At 48.2% G+C, this 18,582-nt stretch overlaps 1 protein-coding gene across 6 annotated transcripts in view; it reads right to left on the bottom strand.

The window, feature by feature from the left end:
• The window catches only part of NRP2 (neuropilin 2), an 88,124-nt gene that overhangs the window by 22,595 nt on the left and 46,947 nt on the right, over nucleotides 1-18,582 (bottom strand). For all 6 annotated transcript variants that reach the window (XM_065670128.1, XM_065670126.1, XM_065670129.1 and 3 more), the window contains exons 10-14: nucleotides 18,248-18,392; nucleotides 14,379-14,495; nucleotides 11,701-11,853; nucleotides 1,954-2,216; nucleotides 64-160 (exon numbers count right to left, since the gene is read on the bottom strand). In XM_065670128.1, coding sequence (XP_065526200.1) covers nucleotides 64-160; nucleotides 1,954-2,216; nucleotides 11,701-11,853; nucleotides 14,379-14,495; nucleotides 18,248-18,392 — 775 coding nt within the window. The remainder of the gene's footprint in view (nucleotides 1-63; nucleotides 161-1,953; nucleotides 2,217-11,700; nucleotides 11,854-14,378; nucleotides 14,496-18,247; nucleotides 18,393-18,582) is intronic.

Raw genomic sequence — 18,582 nt, forward strand, 5'->3', positions numbered from 1 at the left:
GCACGGGAAGGCTCTCCAGCCCCACCAGCCACCCCTGGCCCCATGGCTGGATGTGGAACGTACCCATGCAGTTTTCCAGCGGGATGTCGGTGCCTAGCCGGATGTCATCGAGGGCGAGCTCTCCTGAGTAGCCGTTGCGTATAAATCCCTCAAACACGATCTGTGAGAAACCGGCACAGAAATGTCAGTGCTGGGAGACACAGAGTGGCTGCTACTCCTGATGGAAAGGGCAGCAAACATGCTCCTGGCTTTCCCTGCACACCTGCGGATGACCTGAGACTAGTCTTCTTGCCTTGCCTCTGCTACCCCTTCCCCAGAGAAAGCTGCCCTGCAGGGATACATGCTGCAGAGAGATCGTTACCTGGCCGGGCAGCACATGGCTTGCAATTTGTTCAGTTAAATGCCTCTTTTATGGAACAGAGACTCCGTGAATCGATGTTCTGCATTGCAGGCCACCCCCCGGCCCTTGCACAAACGATGCAAGTGGCACGTAACACTGACTGACAGCAGCAGCAGATCTGGCCTGTGGTATTAACTGGACTCTGATCAGAAAAAGGAAGGGAAGGACACAAAATGCACGGCTACATTAACAGTAAAGTGTTGTTCCCATTAATATTACATAAGAAGTATTGAAATGTTAGCGGAGAAGGGTCAATTTATTCCTACTTAATCACAGGCAAAATATATTTACAAAAATAAATAGAGTCGTTAGCTCTAAGAACTGCTGAGTGGAGAGACTTGCATATTTACATAATGATGCTGTTATTTAGCTAATGCCGGCATATTCACATTTAACGCACAAACTAGTCAGCCAGTGCCCATCATTCTTATCTGTAGGCATATTGTGTTTACTGGTATTTTATTAAAAAGCCAAACACACACATGCAAACTAGTCACGCAGTTCCAGTGCAAAGCTTTTGCTGTATATCTCCCTGCCTGCTCTTGAGGGTCCAGATAATTTCCTAGGGCTATGTATTTCACAAACCCCCTCTCCCCAGATTAGGTGACCCCTTCCATCTGGGATGCCTGGGCAGCCCAGGACACCTCCCTAAAGGGCTCAGCATCTGACTGTGCAGGACACAGAGTGTCAGAGCTGTTGGTCCCAAGCTCCGGTCATCATTCCACATGGGAGGCAGCAGCTCCCAGGGTCAAGGTCAGGGTTGGAAGCTGGCTGGAGCAAGGCTCCCTGCAGGGGTGGTCATCGAAGTGCTACCTCAAGCCTGCAAGTGTGTTCCCTTCTGCTCTGGAGGGTGCTGGATGCCATGCTGATGCTCATTAGCAAGTGACAACAGTAGCCCTGGCTCCCCAGCAAACGGCACACTGCCCGGAAGGGCTAACCATGCCAAAGGCACTCCTGGAAGCAGCAGCCTCTCCGTGGGGTGCTGGCACAGCCGTGCCAGAGGGACTCAGGCGGCTGCAGCAAGCAGCACAGCTCCCTCCAGCTTATCCCTTCGCTTCCACTGATCTCCTGACAGCGCTGCACCTAGCCCTCTGATCTGGTCTAATGAGGCATCTGAGAAATGGACTCATGGAGACTGGGGAAGGGCTGTTTGCTGCCTACCCTTGAGAGCTGGCCATGCTCCCTCCCAGCTTCCCACTTCTCCTGGCTGCAGGGTTTGGGTTTGCTCTCTGGAGCTGTGCCTCTGGTCAGACTACCTGATGACCATCAGCTGGGGGGTGGGAAAAGCACAGAGCATAAAAAGAAGGGAAATATTTGGAAAGTGGGAGACTTGAGGAATATAAAAGGCAACAGGCTGAACAAAGGCCCAAGTCTGTGCAGAAGACAGGCACTCTCTGAATAACAAACAGTGTCGTTTAGTTACTATGGTAACTTGAGAAACATAATGAAAACAGCCACATTTCCTAATGATGAATGGGCCCTGGCTCTGAAACACCGAAATAAAGATGCTGAGATGCCTGCCCAGTCCAAGACACCTTCCCTGAGCATCTTACCCGGTACTCCATGTCATAGCTTGGCAAGATGATGCGGCCTTCCCTCCACTCCTCCCCTTGGTCCTCCATGATGACCCACAGCGCCTTGTGCTCCTGGCTGGCTTCCCGCCAGACCCGTAGCATCACTCCGTTGCTGCCCCATGCCTGGTACTGGAAGACCATGCAGACAGCACTCCGGGGCAGGTAGATGGTGGGGCTGATGAGCCGGGCTCGCAGGCTTTCCCTCCTTCCACTGCTCTGCAGCTGCAGGTAATTCTTGCCATCTGTACAAAGAAGAAAACACCATCATATTATATTATATTCTGTGGGCCCTTGCAACAAGTGTCTCACCTCCTGCCAGGTAGCTTTGGCAGTGCTCTCACACCCGTGCCTGCAGGAATGGGGTCTCACGCTGGCATCTACTTGTGTGCACAGCAAGCCATGCCACTGCTGCGCCCTGGGCAGGGCATCGAGGAGCACACTTCCCTCACCAGTCTGTCTGTCCCAGCAGGAGACCAGCAGCAACACCAGAAAGCGGTAAGCCAAAGAGCGACATAATTAGGAGAAATTAAAGAGCAGTTATTGTCAGAAGCAGCAATGCCATGGTAATGACATTGGCAGGGGGGTGTATTTATTCTGCTGGGAGCTCGCTCAGTGAACAAGCCTGAGGTGGGTTTTTCTAACTGCCAGCACTGAAAACTCATCTCGGGATGGGGATCTCAAGCTGTGTTCATCCTGCCTCTTTTCATCCCCAGCTGTAAATACTCCACAATCAGGATCTAGCTGACAATTTTGAGGATATGCACAACAACAGGAAAGCTTGCCTCTTAGTTTTTCTGTAGTGCAGCAAAACAGCCCCTAAAGCACAGAACAGAGGAAGGACGTGGCCCCAGTGAGAGACGTATGCACAGGTAACAACTGGGTAGCTGCAAACTTGAAGGTAGCTGAAATACATACAGCAGGGATTCACTTGCTTTAATATTACATTGAATTGTGCCATGCTTTTTGTCAGTCCTCAGGGAGGAGATTCAGTACGTTTGATATCTCAGGAGAAGTTCAAGGCTGAGACTGGAATTGGAGATACTCGATATGAATACCAATAGCAGCAAAAGCCCATGGATACAAATCCCTGGGCAGGAATCAGTGGTTTCCAGCCCTCTCCAGTGAGAAGCCTCCTCAAGGAGTTTCCCATTTGCAGCTTGAATGCCTGAAGTCCCTTAGCACAGACTGAAAGCCAAGCATGTAGCTGATGTGATCCTTACCTGTCCCCCCCATCATGCCCAATGGCCAGCTGGAGTCCCTGGGATTGCTCCAGCTGCAGTGCCTGCAGTACCAGGCAACACAGACAGGCCTACAGGATATTGCTGTGTTTTGCATTTCATTCAACAGAAGGATGAATGTGCTTCTCTTGCTACACAGTGGGCAAATGTCACTGGTGCTTCATGCCAGCTCTCCTGTAGTCCATGGGGGTTATGTCTGCCCCAGGGCCACACAGAAGGGTCTGTCACTTCCTTTCCTCACATCTTAGCCTGCTGCGCTTGATGGACAAAGCACTAAGCAGCAGCTTGGCTCCTGCTTGCCCTGCTCCCTCTGTGGCTTCAGTGCCCACAGCAATGGCAGAAGAGTAGTGTCTGAACTGAGAATCTCGCAAAGTGCACCCAGAACACCTCCAAAACCAGAGAGACCTGAACTTAGACCCTGGGCATGGAAAGACAGGTTCCACTCAGAAAACAGCAGCTGACCTTGCTGCTGCTCAGCAATCCCGTAACATCCCAGACCAGGGGAAATGGGTCGGTGGTTGCACAGCCACTGGCCCTGCCGCAAGTTTGTCACTGCCAGGGAGCTGGGCTGAAACCGACCACCCTGAGCTACACGGCTTTCTAAGATAAATTTAGGACAGGGCAGCAGAAAGATCTGCCATCACTCTGCTCCTGGGAAGTACGGTCAAGACATTTCAAAAGCGTATCCACTCCATATGAACTTCCAGTGACTGTGCTGCGTGAAGGACAAATCTGTCTCTGACCGGCCACATAAAGAAAGAGCAACGTTTTCCAGCAATATTTTCCAGCACCTATGAAATGTACCTGGGCCACTTGGCACTTTATGCCAACAAACAATATCAGAGAAAGAGATGAAAGCATGTTTGCCCACTCCTGCTTGAGTGAATCACTTGAAAAAGTACCATGCCGTTCTCTAATGGAGGAGTGTTCTTGTGATTTCCCTCAGAGTGGTAGTGGTGGAGGAGATGTGGGAGATAAACAAGTAGAGGAAGGCAAAAAAAAAAAGAACAAGCTGTACTCCATGCTTAAGGAGCGATAAGGCATAATAAGTCATCAAGGTCTCCTGAATTAAAATCCTCTTTTTGTAATTCACTACAAGCCTCTTCAAAGAGAAAAGCAGCAACAACAAACAAGGTGGAAGAGCAAATCAGACTGCGATCGCACAATTATCTCACAGCTGAAATGGTCTCACAGGCAAAGCTCTAATGAAAGCACCACCCAGGCTCAAGAATGATCAAATCCAGATCCTCAAAGTTCAGGACTGACCTTTGTATTTAGTATTTAGGCAGCCTGACTGAGTGCAGAGATGCGAGCCATCCTTGCATCCACCCAAAGCCCACAGGGGACTGTGTTTATTGCGCAGCTGGAAACCCCCACACAATCCGCACCCCTCACTGGGAGCTGCTGGTACCCAGTGCCATTGCCTCCATCACTTCAGGAAAAGAGCTTTTGTGCCTCTGAGTCACATCCCTCCTGCCAGGGATGACACTAACCTCCTGTTTGTTACCATTCCTATCAGGCTGTGGTACCAAAGACACTCCTAAACTGCAGCCAAAACCAATGCCCCCCTCAATTGCACAGGCTCCTTCAGAGCCATGGGAGGCCCCCCATGTCCTGCTTCTCCTGTTCTCCCTGCCCAGTGCTTGCTGGGGCCCAGAGAGCTCTCCAGGACCTACTGGGAGTCCCTTGGGCTGTGGGGAGGATCAGTCTTCAGGTGATGAACCCAGATGCTCCCCTGCAGGTAGCAGTGAAGGTCTGGGCACCATGTGCTCCCCTCCCGGTACCAGTTTCTGGAGGGAGAACTTGAGTGCAAGCAGACATGTCTTTCTGCATCATTTGAAGATGAAATGGCTGGATCACTAGCTGGACCTTCTGAAAAGCCCTGCAAATTTGCTGAGATCGACTGAACAAGGGCACTGTGGAGCTAATTGTTGGAACAGCATGTGGGAGCCCGGTGGTTCCAGTAGCTGCTCTGTTTGATACAGTCAATGGAAGTGTTTGGCACAGAAAGAACCTGAAAGGCTGATTTTGCCTGCTAAAACACTTGAAGGGAGCTTTGCAATGATGAGCTGATCAATTCTTCCAGGATCAGAAACACATTTTAATCTCTTTCCCAGAACTTTGCTTTGCAGCCTCTATTCCAGATAACACTGCAGCTACATCCCCCACCAAACTGGCACTGGCAGTTCAACATGCTGGCGCAAAAAAGGCAGGACAAACCTGCCTCAGGCATTTTAACCTACCACTGCTTTTGCAACTGACGCTACAGCATAAATCTCATGGAAGATTTATGGGATCATCTGGATATAGGAGAGCCAAAGGAGCGTGAACACGCAACCACCCCAGCCAGACGATGGCAGAGTCACTTGTATGTGAATGGCAGCGAGTCCTAGATAAATCACCAGCCAGGCTCTGCAAACAAACCATCTGGCCAATGTGGTTTCCTCTTGGCATACCCGTACCCTCCTGCTAGCAAGCCATCTGAGAGGACATTAGGGGCAGTGGGGGATGAAGCCTTGTGGTCTGGGTCAGGCTGCAAGCACAAGCTATGGCAGCTGCCCCCTCTGCAAGGTCAGCCTGCCTGTGCTTGGGTCCTGCACATCTCACCGCCTCTCCCATGAAAAGCACCTTTCCTCATCGATCTCAGCAGCACATCTGGAGATCTTCCAGCAAAACATGTTGGGCAGGATGTACACAAGCAATTACTGAGATTCCCCCTGCATCTTCACCTCACTGGGTATCACTGAGTTACAGCTGCTGCTGCTCCTATGGAGGACCCACGCTGAGTTGTCTTCACTTACGTCCCTCCAAAGGTCACTGCACTCTTCTTCATAGCAAAGTTTGTTTCATGGTGTCTTTTAGTAGCAGCACCACATCCCAGCGGCAGCCACCTCTTGTCTGCCAAATCCCATAGGTAACACCTCTGCTCTGGGCCCTCTCTGCTGCCTGCACAGTCCAAAATGCCACCCTGACCATGCTGTGTCAGGACCAAGTGGGGCCTGATCCTGCCATTCTTCTGGCACATGAAAGCCCTTCCCTTTTCCTGGGTGCGGATCAGCTCAGATCCCCTCATGGCTGCAGGATGCTCTGGTAGCAGGGGGATGCAGCTGCATGAATATGCGGATTGAAACTGGATAGTTATTATATTATTAATTTTTCGGCAAGTCATGCAAATTCACCTCAAAAGGCTGCCACAATAATTTCAGTGACAGGCCTGTCCTCAGTGACAGACTTTCATTTATGAAGGGAAATCAATCCCCCGTAGAACTAATATTTATATTAACTAGATCACTGCATCTGCTGGAAAATCCCCTCAATTTTGATTATGTGTTAATTAGCCTGCCAAGTCCTTGCCATTTCACTCTCTAAATCAGTCCGTGAAAAGGCATAAAACCCCACACCTGCCCAGAACCAAGCCCTCCGCCTGCTCTCTGGAGCCTTCCTAATGGACGGGCCATTACATCCTCTCTCTTAATTAAGCTTCACGTCCTCAACAGCGTGGCACAGTTGAGTCCTACTGCCTCCCCCCGGGAGTGCATGGAGGGCACAGTGTCCCTGACAAACCAAATGCCAATTAGAGCCTGACATTTATGCTAAGTGAGCTTCTTGCCACTGCGCCGCATCCACCGCCAGCCCGGCGGGCACCCTGCATGCCCCTACATGAAAGGGTGCCCAAAGACCCACCCGCACTCGCCGTCTTGCATGCACAATTAACAGCATTAACCACATCAGTGCTTCCAGCGCACACTGCAGCTTGCTCATGTGCACACATGCTTTCCTGAGCCGGGCTCTGTGACTCACAGGCTGCTAAGTCACTGCTGTGAAGTGATGGAGTGATGCACATGCTAAGATCTGTGAGACAGCGTCTTGCTTTGCAGAGAGCATTCCAGCCAGGTTTTATAGGCAGTGTGTGTCACTCGTGTTTGGGTCCAAAAAGTGACTCTCTGCCTACAGCCCAGTCCAAGTGAGTGGGAGCTTTGCTGGCAGTGCAGGGATAGACTGTGGCCATGCACCTTTGCTCATAACAGAGAGTATAGGCATGAGGATGGCCACAGCCTGACCACGTCCTGGCCCTAGCAAACTTCCCCTGATCTGGGTGCTGGGGCATCTCAGCTCCACCATGCTGCAGGCAGCCAAGGCATGAATGGTTTAGGGTTTGTTGTTCCTCCACTGTGCAAACCATGGCCAGGAGAGCCATGTACAGCTTTGCTGGGAGGCAGTCTGTGGTGCATACACTGCATGTGTGGTGCATACACTGCATGTGTGGTGCAGACTGCTGGGTATGTGGTCTCCTTCCCACAGCATGCAGCTGCTCACTCATTGCGCAGAAGTGCTTGACTTTTACACTGCTCCATGTACAAAGCTCCCTCCTTCTTCAAAAGAGGCAGGATTGACCCTAGAGGTCAGAATGTGTCCTCAAGGCATAAACCCTAAGAGTAAGCCTCATGAGAGTAAGTGCAGACCCACTTGAGCCCACCCCTGCTCCATTAACACCATGAAAACCTTTCTGCTGGTTTGGACAGAGTAGGATCAAGGCCTTTAGGAAGAAGTTCTCATGGAAATGCAGGAAAAACATGAAACTTTCCCTTTTAAAGATCCCATGGGAAAAACACCGGAATGGTAAAGGGTCACCATCAGCTTAAAAACAGCTCAACATTTCTTTTTCTTAAAAAATAAGGTCTTACGAAACTTCAGAGCACTACAAACATTCCTCTGCTGGAAACGCTTTGAAACAAATAAACCTTTCCCTGCAGCGCCTGCAACCCAAATGAGCAGCATTCCTGACCCTCAAAGCCAGCGAGGCCGTGGCCCACAGCAGAAGCTCTTGGTGGGCTTTGAAGCCCAGCCCAAGAGCTATGTGGTCAGGAGAGCGGCAAGGTTAAAACTGCTTCCTTTTCTGTGTGCATGTACAGCTGCCAACATCCAAACAACACAGGGTTCACAATGCTGCCAGGGCCCTGACCCTGACACCGTGCTCACCCCATGGAGGAGCAGTGTGTGGTAGAGGTGCAACCTCACAGTGCTCTTCTAGGACCACAGGGTATTTACTTAATGACTACAAGAAAAGGGGAGGGGAAAAAAATGGGCAAAACACAGCAATTCCAGCTTTGCAGTGCTGGCCTATTAGCATAGCATCACTGAGAAGCAATGCAGATGCACCTACCAGCTAAGGATATGAGCCAGGATTTTTATACTGTACAGGATCAAGACCACGGTGAAGAGTTGTGCTCAACTTGCCAACCCAGATTTATTTTCAGGTCTTAAGACCTCTATCTTGACACCAATAGCACATTGCCATTGCGTGCAGCAGGATGGGAGGATGAAGCCTCATTGAAACCTGAACTTGTTGCTCCTTGAAGCGTGCTAGGTGCAGCTAAGGGGAATCTTTCTACAGACGGGAAGCATCTGAAAATGCAGAGGGAAAAATCCTGGCAATCCCTTGTGGGGGGCATGGAAAAGGGAGCAACAGTATTTTCTAGGCTTGCAAAGGGCAGGGTAACAGCTGGAACCATGCTGGGTTTCTGCTGAGTTGAGCACTTTTGGTCCACTTCCACCAACGGCGTCCCCAGACACGTAACGGGAGCCTGCAGGAGAGGACGTGGAGCTAATCCATGGTGCGAAGAGCCCAAGGAACACAGGGCTAAAAAAAGAAACGCAGAGCTGCCTGAAAGAGTATCTTGGAAATAAAAATAGTGGGATGAGAGCAGTGGGTGTCTTGTCAGTCTCGAGAAGTTCTCCATGCCAAAGATGAGGAGGAATTGCATCCAGCGCATAACATGAAATTGGGAGATATCTGAGGAATTCAGGCCTGTCTCTCAGCAGACTTTTCTAATCAAGTGCCTCACAGAGGATATTTCACCATGGTCATTTCCTCCCCCCTTTCTCTCACGCAGACTGAGCCAGGCTCTTCCTTTCATTATTATTATTTTGGTCCCCTTTTAATTTTAATTTTTTCTTTTGCCATTTTCAGAAGAAATAGAAACACCTCCCACATGGCTCTTAAAGGCACAGCACATTTCCTTGCTACCACACAGCAGCCACGGCCTCTAGCCCAGGCCAGCACCTTTAAATCAGAGTAAATTGGGCTCCAGCAGCTTTGAGTTCCCGTTAGCTTTTGCCCTGCCCCTAAACCAAGCACAGCTGCTCTCCTTCACCCAACTGCTCACCCCAGGGTGGGGAATTCACAAGAAAAGACCACCCCGAACAAGGCCTTTTCATTCTTTACTCCCTGGAGTCTGAGGATGGATTTTCTAAGTAGAAACAAAGTGCTGGAGGGAGTGCGAGGGAAAGGCAGGGGAAGAATGGGGGAGTGCGAACCGAACAATGCTTCGATTCTGTCCCCGCCGAGGGGCTGGCATTGCCTCTTTTTCATGTTTTTCAAGTTGCTTTTAAAAGCTGTGTGGGGAGGAAAAAAGCAAATAGTTGTTTCCTTTTGTGTCACATCTTAATTTCTAAGAGCAGACCAAAGCGAGGCATGGCAGTGATGCCTTTGCATGTCAGCCCTTCTGCAGCCGTGCTCTGGGTGGGCAAGGCTGCAGCATGGCAGTGCCAACAGCCATCCTTCAGCCTGTGACTGGTGTCTGCTGCTGACTTCTCCCACCACCACGGGCAAGTCACTTCAGCCCCCTGGAGCTGCTACCTCCTCCTCTTCCTCTGCCTGTACGGAGCCAGTGATTTGCCAGGCAGGGCCCCAGTGCCCCTGCGTTATTAGTGCTTCAGTGCCCAGCTTAGCACAGCACTGTAAGGGAGACCTGGCACAAAACCGGATCATTGCACTCAGTAGGAAAATGTTCCCTGGGTGCAGTGATGAAGTTTTGCAATTCATAACCAACTAGGAAAGAGAAGAAAGGGTATAAGAAGGGTAAAAACCAGAACTGCACGCTGAGCTGTCTGAGGCATTACCAGCCTCTCCCGGGCTGTGCATACACATGCGCACGTACACAGTCTTCCAAGAAGCTATGGCCAGCTAATTGTAGGGAGACTCGGGGGAGAGGAAATGAAATGAAAAATTGAGTCTGAGTTATAAAAATAAGTAATTTTTATCCTACTTGCAGGAGGCTTATATTAATTAAACATTATTACAGCGAATGAGATGGGGAGGGTTATTAAGTCTGGGCCTGGCTGTAAGTGTTCTCTCCTGTTGCCTGAGGCTCCACTGAGCTCCAGATATTAATCTTCTAAAGCACTCAAATGCTGAAGAGATAAACACTTGAAAGATGAAAATATTTTTCTCCATAGCAGACACTGTGTCCCTGTGTCACGCCGAAGAATTTGTCAGATGTCCATACAGGCTGCACCTACAGCATTACCGTGACTCCTAGAAAAATGCCGAGCACCTCAGGAGCCGAAGAGAGAAATGATGTGTGCATTTGTGTGGGGGTGATTTGTGTGTGGAGATGTAGCAGATTCTCCTCTTCCCATATGTTTCTGGAATACATATTTTCCTCTTTAGCACTGCCTACCAGGTGCTGGCTGCACAGCTTTCCAACTGGCTGGCAGCACTGCCAATCTGGCCAGCGCCTCTGCCAGGTGGCTAACAGGTTCGCCTGCATGTTTTCATCTCAAGACTCAACCTTAGTGGGGAGGGCACGGAGGAGCCTACAGCATGCATGCTTCCCTAGGCACATGGCATGCAGACACTGGAGTCACCAGGTATCGGGACAGAGTTGAAGAGTGGTAAGAGAAGCCAGCTGTCCTTGGGGGAGTCTTAAGCAATGACTGATAGTGAAGAGAAGTGATGCTGTGGTGACACAGCCTACTGTTGTAAGGAAACTGGCAGGCAAACGTTCTTCATGCCACCAGTGCCACAAAGGCGGTGAGGGTAAAGAAAGGGCACTAGTCCCAAGGCAAATTCCAAGATGTGAAGCTGAAGAACTTAATCTGTCAACCACGCTGCCAGCGGCAGGCTCCCTTCCAACCCATGCCAGAGCATCAGTGAGGTCCGCCATAAATTAGGCAGATCTTCTGCTTCCAAAGCACAGAAGAAAAAAAGAGCAAAAGTCAAACAGCAAGAAGCTGGCATATTACAGCATTTTTAGGGCTTAGCTCATTCTTCACTTGGAGGAGGCTGAAATCTAGCCTATGCAAGCCCAGAGTGCAGAATAGCTGAAGACTATAAGCAATCTGAGCAACATATGGGAGGAAGAAATGCATCTCTAACAAAAAAGGAAACACATTCTGGGGAAAAAGCCTTGGGTCCTATGTGGAACAAAGCCCAGGCTAGCCTTCACAGTCACAGGGGATTCAAAGCCCAGTGTCTGACTCAAGACTATCTCAAGAGGACAGTATAATTCAGTGTCAGTGGTCACACTCCTATAAATAAGTCATGAACCATACGGCAAAGAATCTGAAAGCTTCCACAAAAGAAAATGTTCAGCTCTGCACAGCATTCACGACTCTTGATAGCTGTGCAATAATCAGTCATACTGTTCAGATGGAAAAAGTCCCATTAGCTCCCTCTTCCCTGCTTTGATACTCATCATCTTACCAGGCACAGTCTCAGGGCTTGGTTCAGAGTTGCCAGTCCAGGTGTTTGTAGGCTGTAAAGACCACGTATAACCCGTTGCCAAGTCGTGTGACCAACCACAGAGGTCTTCAGGGAGATCAAAGTTGCAGTTGAAGTTTGCAGGGAGGTGGAAATCTTACAGAAAGAAATAGAAGCAAAATAAATTCGGATTAAAAAATGACCTGCCCATGAAGGGTTGCTACTAAAAAACCAACCCAAAACTAAAATAGCTTTCAAGCCATAAATACTGGAGAAAGCATGAAATCTCATTCATACTGATGCTTTTAACCTATCTCACATTTCGTCAGCTCCAGGGATCAGCCTTGAGTTCTGCATCATCAAAATGCTCACCCCACGTCCTGTAGCTAATCCACCAAACTAAGCAAATATAAAAGCAAGGACCAAACCCTTCCAGACTCTAATCAGCACCTTCTCTTCATCTCCTAGAGCGGTCAAATATTAAATGCCTTCTTAAATGTCAGGGAAGAGTGCTTCCTGAGTGCCCTGTGCTCATCAGTTCCTGCTTTGGCTCCAAAAGGAGAATCTCAAGTGCTCCAAAAACCCAGCTCCTGAGTGACAGATCTAGCCACTTGCACCAGACAGGAGCTGTCTGTCAACGTGGTGAGCTGTCACTCACCACTTCCTACCTTCTTGTGGAAATGCCACCAGGGGAAATGTGAGGCCACCATGAGCTCAAGGTTTTGGATTCTGAGTGAAAGAAGCCAGCCTCTATTTCTAGCTCCACTATGGACTCAGTACATGGTCTTTGGGCTAGTCACTTAACTTTTCATCAGTGAAACAGGAGCAGAGCTAATTCCCCTGTGTCAACAGCTTTAAAAGCTCTGGAGACAGGTCTGTAGGCAGGAGGGTACATGCCAAGGGCTGCATGTAGCAGCAAGGCAGCTGCTAGCTTCTTTGGTTGGGGAAGCAGCCATAAGGCACAGAAATGGTCTGAGACCATTCCAAGCACTCAGTAGACGTGCATGTCACAGCCCAATTACAGGCTGGGTTTTTCCTGAGCAAAGAGGAAGTTTTAAATCACAGTGCCCACATAGTTAGTGATAGCCAGAAGGAGGTGAGTGACTCAAGTGATAGGCATCAGGAGAACTCTGCTGTAAGGAGCTGAGGGCTTTCTTTACATGCTCCCACTCTGAAATAAAACAATGGAGATCATGGATCCTTTTATTCCAATCTAATCTCATACCCTGGAGAGAAGTATTGTTTCTGTTTGGCTGTCATAAATCTGATTGTCCAGAGAAATACACTCATTGTTTATGGAGTATGAGAATGAAAATTGTTGCTAAATCTGAGGGAAGCTGATGGGGAGGCTGGTTCCACGCTCCACAGCATCCTCTACTTGCTCTCTTGCCCTGGACTGCACTCAGGAATCGTGTTGTTGCAGTGACTATTACTGGGCTAAATGTCCTCTTGGCAGTTTCCCAAGTGCCTCAATGGTAGCAGGGTTGCACAGGCTTATCACTGAGGCAAAGCAATAAGAATCAGTCCCTTTAAGCTACTTCTGCAACTTGCATTTCCAGAACTCAACTACAGCAGAGTCCTGATTGGAGGTGTGAAAAAGCCAATTATCATCCTTAAAAAAATGTATTTATTTAAAAACCCATTATTTTTTCCTCTGGGACTGGAAGCTGAAACGACAGAAGCCTTAGGAGCTCTCTCAGAGGATAGCCTTTCCTCATGTCTTGTTGAAGTCCTGGTGTATATGCCCCAGGCCCAGTGCTGAGGTCCGGGCTCTGCTGTCCTGCCCAGAGGCATGTACCTCCTACACAATGCGCTGTACAACTAACCCTGCTTGGCTCTGCTAAGCCCTCTCCCCTTAATGTGCACATTTCACAAGCTTTAGATGCTCACATCTCCCTTGCAAGGAGCAGAAGAATAGAATGTCTGCTTCTACACAGAGGAATCTGAGGCAGAAAATATCAGTTCCTCCCAGCACTGGCTCTTAGCATGTAGTCTAAACTAACATTCAACCTCTTCTACAGTCAGAAGAGGCAGGCAAGTGCCAGAGATACCAAACCGTTCCCTGTATATCTGACAGCCACCTAAGGCTGGAAGGACAATCTCCTGCCTGAAATTGGTGTTTCCCTCTCTCTGCTGCCTGCACAAGGAGCCCAGATTGTCCTCCTGAATTTTAGGCAGCTGTTATTAGGGAAGATGATCTTTAACATACAGATGTTCAGGGCATCAGCCTTCTCTACATGTTGTGATTTACTCCCACAGTTGTGACCACTGCAAAAGGAGCCCCACATACCAGGCAGTCTGAATCTCTCCCCTGAATCACATTCTGATTTTATGACACCAAGCCAAGGGGATCCGGAATGGAGGTGGTTCTAAACAGGGCACTAAGTGAGTTTCTTCAGGTCACGTAAGGAGGCTGGGAGAGCAGCTCTTCAAGTCAAGTCTTGTACCCTAGAGACTGAATTAGCTGCTATCTCTTGCTCTTGCATCCTTCCTTGATATAACTTATCAGATTCTGGCAGGTTTTGTTTGTGATTTTTTTTAATCTTGGCCTATCACTAATAATATTACTCTAAGCTTTCCAGGAATCAGTCCCATGTATAGGAGCTAATGGGAAGATAAGAGTATTTGCTTAGCTCTTAACTCATCATCTACTGAGATAGATGTGCTGCTCTGATACATACCCTCCTCTTCTCCACAGCTATCACCACACTCGGTTGCTTCTTCATAAGTTGGATATGGGGTGGTGGTCTCTTCACTCTTCAAAGTGGGCACCAGCGTCTCTGCTGTGGGCTTTACATCTGAGAAAGAATGGAGTAGAGATGCTATTTCAATAGGCAGTATAAAAAGCCTAGGTAGGAGGAAACAAAGCAAAAAAAACCTTTTTCTTGTGTTCTTATAATGGCAGGAAGAGATAGAACAAGAATACCATGAAATTTCCACGTGCTAGAAATGTCAGCATAGTTTGAACTTCAAGTGAACCGGCTGTTTCCATATGGGAGTTCCTTTGATTTAGAGCTCCCTTTGGACAAGGCTCTCCTCTAGACTTACACGCTACTTTTTCCTCTTAATTTTTTAATGTATACGGGTGCTGGCAATCCGCTTGGCTGTCATTGCTGGGTAAGAGAGATCACAGGCAAGACGCCTTTTCCTTTCAGAAAGGCACATGACGCGTTAAAAAAAGCACACACAACATTCCCACCAATTGTGCCAATTTATAGAACAAGTCACTCAAACCCACAAATGACGTAACCGCAAACGGACCCCGAGGATCCCCTAGTGCGCTCTGGCTCGCTGCAGAAAGCATCTGGTTTCACACTCCGGGCTCCTGACTACACTTTCAAAGGGTCTCTGTCCAATTTCCCTCTCTCCAACATGGTCTGTGTGAAACAACCTCCAAGCAGGTGTCAGGGGAAATTTAAGCAAGAAAGGGAAGGATATTAAGATCAACAGTAAATGACATTAGGTTCCAGCAGGCTCTCCTTTTATGGGTGCATTAACTAGAGTACAGCAGGCTTGATTCTTTCCGTTTTTAAAAAGAGGCTGCTTTGCTCAGTTGTGTGTGATTGTGTTTCTTTGTTGGCACCCTTCAGGATATCATTTAATAAAGCCAGAAGCAGGAGGAAATGGCTAAATACATTGAATATTTTCCATAGGCTCCCTTCTGCCCTTTCATTTTCCTGTTATTAAACAGGTTGCACATAAACTCTCAGGGTTTTTTATTTTTGCTTTCCAGTGGCTGTCTTTTGTTCAGGATAAAATACCAAACAACATCAAAGTCTTTTAATTTGTAAGTTCAAATTTGTTACAAACCCATAAACCTCCACATTCAACAAAGAAGCAAATTGTAAGCAGCCAGGCACAGAAAAATGCCATAAAAAAGGAAAGAAAAAAGAAAGAGCAGCAGGTGAAGGTAACATATCAAAAGCTGCAAGTTATTTAGAGCTGGTGGTACATTTTTTTTTAGGCTGTTGCTCTTGTATACTCAGATTTATAGCTGAAATGTGAAAATGTGGAAGGACCTTGAAAGCCAAGTCCCATACGGACACAGATGCTGAGCGGATGTAAATCAACAGTGTTGCATTGCCCTAGACAAGCTGCAGAAATATATCTTGAAGAATCAGTTACCATGGCAGAGCTGCAACACGACACTTACAAGAGATAATGAACATAGCAGGCAGGACAACATCATGTGTGAAATGGAAAGTGAAAAAGAGAGGTCTCGCTTGCTCGCTTTCTCTATCCCTGGCCCTGCAAGTGTCTGTGCAACCGGTGGTAACCGCTGATCAAAATGCAAAGTCACTGAGCAATTGAAACCAGATGTTTGGAACTTCAAAAGAGAGAAAACCAGCTGCAAGTGAACATTCATCAATCTCCACTCTTCAGAGGGAAAATTTTGGCAGGTCTTTGAAAGAAGCCGATTGCTGACTGCCTGCTTCCCGATTTTTGGGTTACTAGCCAACTAGTGCGTATGCACAGTTGCTGTTAAGTTACCTGTTTGACGCAGTAATTAAGATGCGTCGTTGCTGATAAGAAATAGAAACAGCTGGGCAGGGTAAACACAGGCTTAGGCCCTCACTTGAAAATGTTTTAAATCAGCTTGTTTTAATCCATCTCTCAATCTTGTTCCCAAGGAAGTGCGACTGGGTTTTCAGAGCCAGTTCTGTGATGTGCCTGGGTCCTCCCAGCAAAGGAGGGCTATATCTTGGCATCGTCAAGGACTGCTGCACGTAGCCAGCCTGGATTTAGCATGCAGATAATGCCATGGGCTATCTCTGCTCCCCAGGTTGCATCATGGATACAAATGCTTTTTATAACATGGTGAAGCCACAAGATTACAAGCCCAGCTCTGATTACAAAGCTGAATGCCTCTAGATCAATAAAGCTACGAATATTTATGACTTGGCAGTTGAGTTTTAAACATTACAATGTGCAAATGATTAGCCAGACTGGGAAATGACCATAAAGCACCCTGCCTGGAAAAAACATGGGCTGTTGCTGCTGATATTGAAACTGAGTGGGAACATCGCTGTAAAAGAAAATTTGGACCAAAAATAGCACAAGTTGAGGATGCCAAGCCCCTCTTCTTCTCTAATTTGGAGGAATGCAATGGAGGGGCTGACATGCACATGGTTGGAGGTACTGTGCAACTGCCTCCCTTTGTGGCAGTGATGCAGCACTGTGATGCACCAGCCAGCAATGTCCTGCAGAGATCTGCCAGCGGGAGACTCCCAGGAGCTGCAGGAAGCAGCAATGTGGGAGCTGCCCGAACACTTTTGCATGGAGACCACTTCAGCATGGAGCTTTGGCTCCCGCTGCTTGCATGAAAGCCACAGTGCCTGCTTCTACAACATCCCAAAGATGCTGTAAGATTTAAATTAAGATCTAATCTTGATTTAAAGTTTAGATCATCTACAATGGATTCCCAGTCCAGGGGGAGATTTGCCATTGACTTCAAAGGTGACAAATGATCATTAGTAATTGTGTGTAGGTGTGTTGTGTGATTTGCTGTTTGTAATGCATCTCACAGCACACCAGAGGAGCAAAGGGTAGCAAAGACTCTACAAAAGGGTAGAAAAAACCCTCTGTGTCCTTTAAGCTTCCCAGAATGGGAATTCTTACAAGAAAATTCCTTCTACAGATGTGTTTATAAAATGGAAATCTTACCTCCTTATCACTGACATCTGGATACCAGATTCAGATGTAAGTAGATTATTTAAAAATAAAATAGATTAAAAAAAGGGTCAACTAGCCCCTGGCACTGAAAAGCCAGCATCAGACCCAGTGAGCTCTAGGGTGCATTTTTAGCTTTTGGGGATGAAACTAGGGAGCAATCAATCACTGTTGAGCCTCAGAGGGTCAGAGGCACAACCTCTACTGATGCCAGTGAGTGTGCTAGACAGTTTCCCCTCTGTATTAAAACCAGTGGTGGCTGCAAGGCATACTACTTGTGAAAAACAGGTGGGCAAAAGTGAACAAACTTCCCTGGTCCTAGGGATATTGTAGAGACAGCACAGAGTTAAATCCCCAACTTTGCCTGCAACAGATTTCCACACGGGGTCCAATGAGAGGGACAGCTGTTTTTACAGCAAAGACTTATTGTGGCAGCTCAAGATACCTGTACTGGTCACTGCATGCCTCTTGTGCACCTCTGCTTCTCTTCCTACTTTTTGTCTTGTCCATCCGGATTAAAAAGTTGAAATGTTCTCTGACACAGAGACTGGGAAAGCCTGCACATCCAGATAAAAGATGTGAAAGGAGGGAGAAGGGAACTGCGAACAAACCCTGCATGGGGCTCTGTGTGAAAACTTGGACTGGGGTCTAATCAATGCTGCTACATCCTGCATCAAGACCAGTTCTTTTCAAGGCAGAAGTAAAAAGATGGGGTCAGGCCACACTGCAGGTCCTGCCCTCATGGCTGCAACCTCCTTGCCATGGCATGGCCCTGAGGTGGGATAGTAGGGAGAGAAATAACCTTACACTTGCACCTTGCTGGTTTAGTGCCTGCTGCATCCCCAGTGGAGCCAGTGGGCAGATACACAGGAGCTCCTACCTGTCCAGTCGCAGCCCAGCACCTCCAGGCGCATTCCTATTCCTGCTGGGGACCACCTCTCTGGGTGCACTCGGATGTACTGTGCAGGAACAGGGTCAAACCTCCTGACTTCAGGGATATCGTAGTGGATGTTGCCTTCAAAAAGCTAGAGAGAGAGAAAAGACAGATGATCTGTGCATCCCACATGCTCTCCACCAGACTTGGTAATTTGGGTCTGGCAGGACACAGCCAGTTTGAAATATTTTAGCTGTCCGATTCCAGGCCATTGAATCCGGCTAAGCAGATATTGGGCTGTTCCTCCTCAGTTTCAAGAGGACCAGACAGGCTGTTCCTAA

The sequence above is a fragment of the Lathamus discolor genome, chromosome 3 (genome assembly GCF_037157495.1).
Source record: "Lathamus discolor isolate bLatDis1 chromosome 3, bLatDis1.hap1, whole genome shotgun sequence".
Taxonomy (NCBI): domain Eukaryota; kingdom Metazoa; phylum Chordata; class Aves; order Psittaciformes; family Psittacidae; genus Lathamus; species Lathamus discolor.